The sequence below is a fragment of the Nicotiana tomentosiformis genome, chromosome 3, assembly GCF_000390325.3.
Source record: "Nicotiana tomentosiformis chromosome 3, ASM39032v3, whole genome shotgun sequence".
NCBI classification, from domain to species: domain Eukaryota; kingdom Viridiplantae; phylum Streptophyta; class Magnoliopsida; order Solanales; family Solanaceae; genus Nicotiana; species Nicotiana tomentosiformis.
Genome location: NC_090814.1, coordinates 15,951,019 through 15,960,999, shown reverse-complemented (window position 1 = coordinate 15,960,999; position 9,981 = coordinate 15,951,019). Strand labels below are relative to the sequence as shown.

General features: G+C 33.3%; 1 protein-coding gene across 2 annotated transcripts; it reads right to left on the bottom strand.

Moving 5' to 3' along the window:
• Positions 1 to 6,186: 6,186 nt before the first annotated feature.
• Positions 6,187 to 9,492, bottom strand: LOC104087559 (transcription factor bHLH130-like). 2 transcript variants are annotated; one of them, XM_009592067.4, is made up of 6 exons: positions 8,842 to 9,491; positions 8,073 to 8,350; positions 7,585 to 7,755; positions 7,175 to 7,240; positions 7,017 to 7,085; positions 6,187 to 6,623 (listed from the first exon to the last, which is right to left on the bottom strand). In XM_009592067.4, exons 1-6 carry the CDS (start codon positions 9,260 to 9,262, stop codon positions 6,552 to 6,554), a joined length of 1,077 nt encoding a protein of 358 aa, XP_009590362.1. In that variant the 5' UTR covers positions 9,263 to 9,491; the 3' UTR covers positions 6,187 to 6,551. The 2 variants fall into 2 exon arrangements, with proteins under 2 accessions (XP_009590362.1, XP_018623405.1); XM_018767889.3 differs by lacking the exons at positions 7,017 to 7,085; positions 7,175 to 7,240 and having other exon boundaries at positions 8,842 to 9,492.
• Positions 9,493 to 9,981: the final 489 nt, after the last annotated feature.

Here is a 9,981-nt window from a genome sequence, read left to right as displayed (position 1 = left end):
TGCGAAGCAAAAAAGTAACAAAAAAGGATTCTTTTTTTTTTCTTTTTCTTTTGACACATTTTTATTTTAGAAATTATTTAAAAAGAATTCAACAGGAATTATTTAATCTTTAATATTTTTGTTGAACTTTTTAAAGGTATATATGTGGAAATTCACTTGAAATAAGAAAAAATTAAAACGAACACGTCGAACTCTCACCATTATTTATTTAAAAGGATAATGTTATACTTTTTATATTATACTTAGTTTACATGTCTTAATTTTTAAATTTCTTGTTCAGTCAAACAATTTCAAGTAAAATGATAGAGACAATAACTTTAGAGGATAAACATCTTATGACTTTTACCCTAATTTTGCTTATAAATACTTTTAGCTTTTCAAATGCCTAGATATGTACAAAAGTATATATAAATTAATTGGGTAAACTCTTTTTACTTGGATAATTTCTTTTTTTATTAGAGACACCCAAGTAACCTCTTTGAGAAGATAAGACATAATTTGTTTTTCAAGTGCATAGATAGTCATTCTCAGGGATGCTATTTAGAGATTAGTGAGTATTTATTTTATTCTGAAATTTTAAAATAAAAATCTTAATTTCAGGACAACTCGGGACATTTTTATCCTGAAAAATTGAACTGAAAACGTGAAATTCAGGACATACTGGCTAATTCCTAAATAGTGGTCCTTTAGAGTGACTACCTGGTGTCATTTCTACCATATAGTATATGTTAATTGAGCGGGCTCTTTACGAAGGAGCTTTTGCATCTATACCCGATTTTGATATCACAATTGAACCTATACCCACTTTGTAAAAATATTTGCAAGCCTACCCACTTTACGATCAACGTTAGACTTATCGGGTTTGAAGTTTAAAAAAATTAGTCTTAAGTGAAAAAAATTGCACTTCAGATGCACTTAAGGCGAAATAGGTCTGAAGTGCAACCAATGGTTTCATGCACTTAAGGCCAATAAGTCTGAAGTGAAAAATTATTTTTCAGATGCACTTAAAACCAAAAGGTTTGAAGTGCAACAAACGTTTTCCTACACTTAAAGCCAATAAGTATGAAGTGACAAATTGCACTTCAGATGCACTTAAGGCTAGATCTGAAGTGCAAACAATGGTTTCATGCACTTAAGACCAATAAGTCTGAAGTGAAAAATTGCACTTCATTTGCACTTATGGCCAAAAGGTCTGAAGTGCAACAAACATTTTCCTACACTTAAGGCCAATATGTCTCAAGTGAAAAATTGCACTTTAGATGCACTTAAGACCAAAAGGCCTGAAGTGCAAATTGTCAGAAATAGAAATTTGTTCTTCAAATTTTAACAATCCAATATATATACTATTTAATATCTAAATCTACTCCAAATGGTCAAATTTGAAACATAACCTCCAAATATCATCAAGAACAAACCTCAATCATCAATTTGTCAAAACAATAATAAATCTAACGAACCCATTTTGCAATTAAGAAAAAAAAAAATCCTAAGCAATAGTAAAAAATAAAGCGCCACAACAGCTCATCATTGTAAAACATCATAAACTATCTTAAATATGTTTCATATAAAATCATTGTTACCCAAAAAAGAAGAAAAGAAGAAGAAGAAAGAGGAGGAAAAAAACTAAAGTTGTTTAAACATTGGTACAAATTAAAAATAAAAATAAAAATAAAAAGTGGATTCAGGCTAAATGGGGGCGATCAAATAGGACGTCCCGTACAATTTTTACATTCACTAAGTGTAGAACATGTTTCGGCTTCTCACTTTTTCTTGACATCTCTAGTTGTTCTATATACTCTGAACTTCTCTTTGTCGGTTGATGTGGTGTGTAAGAAAATTAGGGGGCGACCAAATAGGATGCCCCGTATAATTTTTACCTCCACTAAATGTAGAAGATGTTATTTGGGCTTCTCACTTTTCTTGACATCTCTAGTTGTTCTATATATTCTGAACTTTCCTTAGTCGATTGATGTGGTGTATAAGAAAATTAATTATAGTACAAAATTTCGTATTGGGTTATACAATACTTGATCAAGGATAGTTAATTCATGTATTATTTTATTCATTAATTAATTTATGTATAACTTTATAGATAATACGACATGGAATAACAATACAGATATTAGCTATACCAAAATTAAATTTCGTAAAGACAAAAATACCCCTGCTATTTTCATTTTAGACTAAATCAAATGCTCAATATTTCTCTTTTCTCTATTTTTTTAAACCTTAAAACCAAATGTCATAACTAAATTATATCGGAATAGTGATGGCGTCTAACCCAACCAGTGTAAACACAACTCAAACTGAAGATCATCAAATAATAATAAAATAAGAATACAAAATTTAATGCAAACTATCTCAAAAACTGATAATGCAAGTCATAAGCTACTAAGAAATAAAATGCAATATTGGAGCGTTAACGTATCCTCAATGCTTGCTCCTGAACTCCGCAACATATGGGCTCTAAATTCTTCGCGCAAGGTGTATAAGCGTAATATGAGTACAACCGATCCCAGGTACCTAGTAAGTATCAAGACTAACCTCAACAAAGTAGTGACAAAGTTTTAGTTAAAGATACTCACTTTATATAACCGGTACAACTCATAAGCATATATAATAACAGAGAAACAATCAAGGAATAACGAATATCCATAATAAGGTGCACAGTCAAAGAGGAGGATAATAAGCATGTTTTTCCGGATAACAGGTCAAAATCTTATACAAATGTACCAATGTGGCATATAAAGGAGATATGCAACAAATAGTAAAGACTCAAAGTTTACATCAATTTGACACTCTCTAAGTGTCCAATAACCTGCTATCAAATTATATGCATTTTTAAAATGCATGAATACGCATATGTAAATGATATGATTAAGTGTCTGCATGAGTCTAGAATGTTTATGCATGATAAAAACTCAAACTTAGTACCAAACTGATGCAAATGGTCTAACACAAATTCATGTGTCCATTGCGCGCACAATGTCGGTGCAGAATTTCAGTATTCAGTGACTCTAGAGGGATGGATCCATATCCACACACAGTCGGTACATAAATCATATGCCCGAATAAATATCTCAAATACAGGAACGTGAATCCACATACCCAACAAATGTTTCCATAAAGAACGTGAATCCACACGCCTAAACAGAACCTCAATACAGGAACGTGAATCCACACGGCCAAATTGTCTCAAATGAATGATGAGAACTATGTATATATATATATATATATATATATATATATATATATATATATATATATATATATATATATATATATATATATATGTGTGTGTGTGTGTGTGTGTGTGTGAAGATTGAACCTTTTTTTATACTAGAATAGTTTTTAAAGCTTGTTTTGACTTATTTAAGTATTAATTGACTAGATTCGAGTTGTTTGGGGGCTTGTGCTAAAGGGAAAACAGTATTGGAGAGTTGATTTGTTCCTGAAAGAGATAAGTATCTTGGTTAATATTGATTTGAGCGAATTAGGTTATAATTGGATATTTTTGCTACATGCTATATATGTTAGGGGCAACGTATACTTCATTGGTGGAATTGTCATTTGATCGAACACATTTCGTCATAATTGCCAAGGAACGAGTGGCTCTGATACCAATGATAGCCTAATTACAGGAATTCTACAAAGAAGTCGAGGATTAATCAACTGAGTCAAGAACCTTACAGAGAAGCTTGAGAATATCATCAATGGAGATGAAAGAATGAAGATGAAACATAAATAGAGAGTTGAGAGAAATTGGATATAATTGTAATAGCTTTCTTATTGATTTTTGTAATCTGTACAATAACATGCTTTATAGTGAATGAATCTATTCGTATTATATTGAGTCGATTTTGTTCCAATAGTGCTAACTAACTTGACTTACTGTAACTCCCCTAATCAGCTGTAAATAACATAATTGCTATTACTGACGAGACATCTAACTAGCTGCAGCTTCATTTGTGTATCACATATTCCTAAGCGCAATAATATGATTGCAATTCTAATCCCTAGGAGTAATACAATTCTGTTAATCAAGGACAATGTTGTATTCTTGGAATGGAAGAGCTTATCTCACCTAAGCCTAAATCTTCATGGCAATTCTGTTGGATCTAAAAAACTTTTTGGGAGTTATTGGCTGGCCCATAGTAAAATAAGGTTGTACCACCCACATATCCACTGCTTTAATGAGAACTATAATATTATATCTCGATATACACGGAGTTCAGATAATTACTTGTAATGAATTCATAATTTTTTAATTACTTCTTTATTCGATGTAATCAATCAGACTTGACGCCCATGACTAAGAGCCTGTTTGGATTGGCTTAAAAGCTGGTCAAACCAATTTTTAAGCCCTTTTTAGATTTTTGGAGTGTTTGGCAAATAAGAAAACTACTTAAAAAAAGTTTAAAAGGGCTTAAAAAAGCCAAAAGCCACAAGTTGGCTGACCCTGACTTCTCCGTTTTTTGGCTTAAAAGCCATCTTATTTTGACCAATGAAATTACTTGTCCCTTATAACTTTTACTAATCCCAAAACTACCCTCATCAAATAAATCCTAAAACATCGAACTACTCCCACTTTCTTCATTTTTGAAGCCTCTCCTCATCTTCTTTCCTCTTCTTCTCCTTCATCTTCACTTGTTCGGTATTTTCACTCAAGTTTTCAGTGGAAATCGATCTTCTTTATATGCTTTTTCTTTGAGGTATGGGAATATCCAGATTATCCCAAACCTGGTTTAAGGCTTTGCATTTAAAAACAATATGGTAAAAATCTTTTTGCAAGTTTTATGTTTGGTGATGGTCCGCTTATGTAGAAATCGATATTTGACAGAATGTTATATAATAAGCAGAGGAAGATGTAGGTTCTTGATTTGTTTTATGCAATAATTTTATCTTTTTAACAGAAAAAATGCTTACCAGCACTTGTTTACCAAACACTTCAACAACTTTTTTTAAGCTAGCGTTTGGCCATAGATTCCCAAATTTATTCTGAAAAATCTGATTTGGCTGAAATTTGGTTTGAAGATGAAAATGTGTTTGGACATCTGTTTTGGGTGAAGTTTGGTTTGGAAAAACATGAAACATGACTTATACCCACAAGTTCTAAAAACTATCACAAATATCCAACAATACCATTATCAATAACATTCATTATATTATCGCAAACCATAGTCCTGAACATTAATAAATTTGATACAAAATTATCATTTTTATAATGAACTACATGATACACTATCAGATGACCGAGAAGACGAACCAACATCGTTACAAAATAATAAATGGTGGGCTCTTTTATAAAATATAAAAGTCTGGGGCAATTTTTAAAAAATATAATAGTGATATTTTGGACTGAGCTGGTTTTGGGATTTGAAATTTGGAATTTGGCCAAAATGTAGGCAAAATCTATGGCCAAACATGTATTTGCCAAATAAAACCCAAGTTTATTTTGGTAAAATCTATGACCAAACGAGTCTTAAGTTTCAGCACTTTTATCCAAACATGTAATTACTTATTTATAAAATAAGCTCCTGCACTTAAAACCTGCTTTTAAGAAAATAGTTGTGCTTAAAAGCTATTTTTTTCCGCTAATCCAAACGGGCTCTAAATTCCAAACACCGTCCTCTAGCTTGCTAAGTTTGCATCTGCGTAGTATATGATAGAACAACTTCAAGTCACCGCAATAGGGCAGTCATGTGCCTCGGTTGTCCTCTACTTTTGTCACGTTTTACCCCCAATTTTGCTATCACCATTCCCAAGGCAACTAACAAATTCAATGTAAATAAAATCTATTACTATATATTTCATCCCCCTTCTCATATTGGACAATTTAAAGGCAAGAAGAGAAATTACCCGAATTTTGTGCTCATTGAAATAATAAAATGGCAACTGGATAAGGTTCCAATTATAAAGAAAATGACACGAAGGTCATCCAATGCAGTTAGAGCTTTGAGTCATATTCTCTATATAATAATAATATTAAATTCTCTATATAATAATATTAAAGAATATGTGCAACTCGCAATCATTGACAAACTTAGCCATCCACATGCTGGTTGGTCCATAAATGGATCATAAAAGGAAAAACTGGGATCCAACACAAATATGAGAAAAGAAGTGGACACTTATGCTAATTCATACTAATTAATTACGAAGGGCTTTCGGCTTATAAGTCGCGAGTTCAAGATTTGGAAGTAATCATTAATATTTATATTAGAGTAGACTATCTATATTACACTTTTTGAGATGCGGTCTTTTCCCGAACCCTGCGTGAGCAGGGGATACCTTGTACATCGAGCCGCCATTTAAAAGGGAAAAGGAATACATGTATAATAAAGAGATAGTTATGAACTAAACTATGCCTTTCCCACTAATTTTGTTGTTTGGAACCTTGTTGGTTTAGTATCTAGACCACTTTTGCCCCTGCTAACTGCTAAACAGAAACATAGCTTTGTTTCTTCCATTTCTCCTTCTTTTAAAGGAGAAAGAGAGACTATTGTGGATGCTTGCTTCAACCTCAACCTTTCTCCATGTACAGAAGAAAATCAAACCCTTTGATTGGAAACTGGCTTCTGCATAGCTGCACATTTGCAGTTTGCCCTACAGTCTGTAAGAGTCTGCAAATTATGAGATAAATGTGTGAGGAAAAAAAAAAGTCAAAAAGCTCGAATATTAAAACTTGATAGGTTCAACTTTAAAGTTCTTATGGGTACATAATTTAGTATTTGCTAAATTTAAGTAATTATTCACATATATAAATTTATGTTAAGTGTCTGAAAACATTAAGTTCTTTTGAATCATAGCAGACTCCATTAGACTCTGCTTAGAATTCAAGGTAACAACTCAAATAGTAAGTTATGAGAGCAGTCCAGTGCACGAAGCATGCCGCATTTACGCAGGATCCGGAGAAGGGCCGCACCTCAACAGAGTGTGATATAGCAGCCTACCCTAATATATTTGATTAGAGCAGAGAGTTTGGAATTATGCCAGGTTAATTTTTCCCATAATACCTTGTACTGTTTTTGGAGGTCTTTAATGTAATCAACAGCCAAATCTAACATGTCTGCTGTTTTAGTTTGCTGCCAAAAAAATGAATCATAAACTTAGTGAGGTTCCACACATGTCCCAAAAAAGAGAAAACAAAGACAAATAGGTATGGATAACCTACCTTCTCCATGTTTGGGACAAGCTCCTGCAGTTTCCTCATTCTTTCACTAATTCGAGTTCTTCTTACCTGAACAATACCACCATATAGTTTCATTCAAGAATTTAGAGTAAACAAGTTGCAACGCTAAAGGGAGCCTTGGAGCAACGGTAATGTTATCTCCGTATGACCTATAAAATATGGGTTCGAACTAGCCACTAATGCTTGCATCATGGCAGGCTGCCTACATCACACCAATTGGGATGCGGCCATTCCTTGGACCCTGCGTAAACACACGATGCTTCATGCACCGGGCTGCCCTTTTTTTAAGTTGCAACGATATCAGATTTATTCACATCTAGATTCATGATTTATATTTCAATCAACGAAACTGACAACAATGAAGATCGGTAACAGATTCAAAAAAGTCGTACCCTCTCGGCAATGCTCCTTGGATGAGTAGCACAACCACGCTTGGCACGGATTTTACACGGAACGATCTCTTGGAGTTGCAATAACTTCTCCATTGCAGCTATTTCAGCTGGTGTCTTTGGTAAACTTAAGTGGTGTGACAAAATTGGAGTCTGATTTCCAAGTTGTCCAATCTGGTTGCACACAAGAATGTGAAATCCAAAAGTGTTTTAACTTCTATAAACTAACAGCATAAAAGAATTTTTACACTATAAGATCATAGATAACTTCAAGTAACTGTCCATACAAAGTGATTTTAGTAATCACGAAAGTAATAGCTAGTTAAATTCAATCGAAAATCGAGATAATCCTAATGCATAGATGCCAAATTATACCTTAGCCTTGCCACTCTTTTCATTTACTATCAAGAACTGGATTCGTGAAAAATAGAGGATCTCCATTTGACTTATAGCTGCGAAAGAAAAGCTAGTCAAAGGTATTATTCTCTTACCTGAGAATTAGCAAACAACTTCTCTTCATTATCCAGCATCTCCCTTTTGTGGCCAGTGAAGGACTCCTGAAAATCACTCCAAGAGGCAAATGGTAATCCAGAATTGTAATATTGAGTTTCTGAGTTTCCATTTCCGGACTGGTCATCACCAAGGCTAGTTGTTAGTCTGCTGATCTCATTCTCGACCTCGTTGATTCGAGACAACATCCCCAAGGAAGAAGGTGAAACTGTATCTCCATTGGCACCATTTACCGTTCTATAACCTCCAACACCACTACCTGCAAATTAAATTGCTGGTAAAACATTTAACTAGTTGAGAACGACGATTAGTACCACAACAACAACCCAGTGTAATCCCACAAGTGGGTCTGGGGAGGGTAGGGTATACGCAGCCTTATACCTACCCTGGAAGATCAGAAATATGATTTCCGATAGACCCTCGGCTAAAAAACTACGATTAGCACTTTATTAATTGCACCTTTTCCCTTTATAGAAGTCTTAAAAGAACATGAAAAATGAAAATAACAACACAATTAGGAATCTTTTTACATAGCAAAGTGAAATAAAGCAATCCAATTGGAGTATATATAAAGGGTCAAATTGCCCCTATTGAATATTAGTATTCATTTAAGCAAAGGGATATGTTTTCAACTCATCAACTTCTAACAAAAGTACAATACAAATCTTAAAGTGACTTTCCAAAAGAAGAAAGAAATGAATGCATCAACAATAAATAAATAAATAAATAAATAAAATAATCAAACAGTACCATTTTGAGAATTGAGGTGAGAGAATAAGCCAGCAGGGGAACTGTTTTGTCTCATAAGATTTGATCCCAATTTGTTTTGCCTTTGACGATCCATTTCCATTGAACTGACAACCCTATACCCATTTATTGAATTATGCCTTGGATATGGAGGTGGCAGCTGTGAATTATTCAAACCAAGACTGCTACCAAGATTCAATTTTGAACCCAAACCATTCTTATAATTCCCATTCTTGACAACTTTATCAGTGAAATTTGCAAGAAAAGAAGTTGGAGCTGAACTAAACCTTAACAATCCAGAAGTAGTACTACTGTTCCGCATATTGCTGTTTGCATACTCTGACTCCATGTTTAATTGCTTTTCTCTCTTCTTTAAAACTAACCCTTCTTTAGTTTTGGTATATGCAGGGGAATTACCATACATTCCTTCACCTTTTTTGTTTTTTGAATATCCAACTTTTGTGCAGGAACGTTGTTGTGTGAAACAGCTTGTTTGTTTAGCAGTTTTATGGGATAGAAATCTTCAAAAACAAGCAAGAAAGAATAGTTCTTTTAGTAGTTCTTTTTTCTGAGATATGTGTAGCTTTTTTTGGAGTGTTTAGCCATGAAAGAAGAGTAGCAAGTATGGGAAAGGTGACAAATAAAATTTGGATTTGTTTTTCTTAGTAACTTTGGTTGATATTAAGAGTACCGCTTGACAGCTCAGCTGTAGTAGTATTTGTATGTATTGTTGTTAACCCGTAAAATGGTACGATTGAATTTGTTTTTTTAGATAAGTGAATTAATTTGATCCAAAAAGTAATAAAATAACTGATGAAATATAAAATACTTAGCCTTAAAATATAAATGAAATGTCAGAACTGATGAGTCCGGAAACAGAGTTTCCGGACACAATAATGATGAGATCAAAAAGTGAGAAAGCAAAATGGTAGTATTAAAATTCTATATAGAATGTAGTATAAGTTAGCCAAAAAATCTGTGTCCCTTACAATGATCATTGAGCTTATTATTTATAGCTATGAAGAAGGTACTTGGGTCGTGCCCTTCTTTAATGTTAATTACGAGAAGTATTGATGAAGACGTAACGGTGAACATAAATGTCAAATTCTCTATAACGGGCCATTGCTCTTAATACTGTAGAAT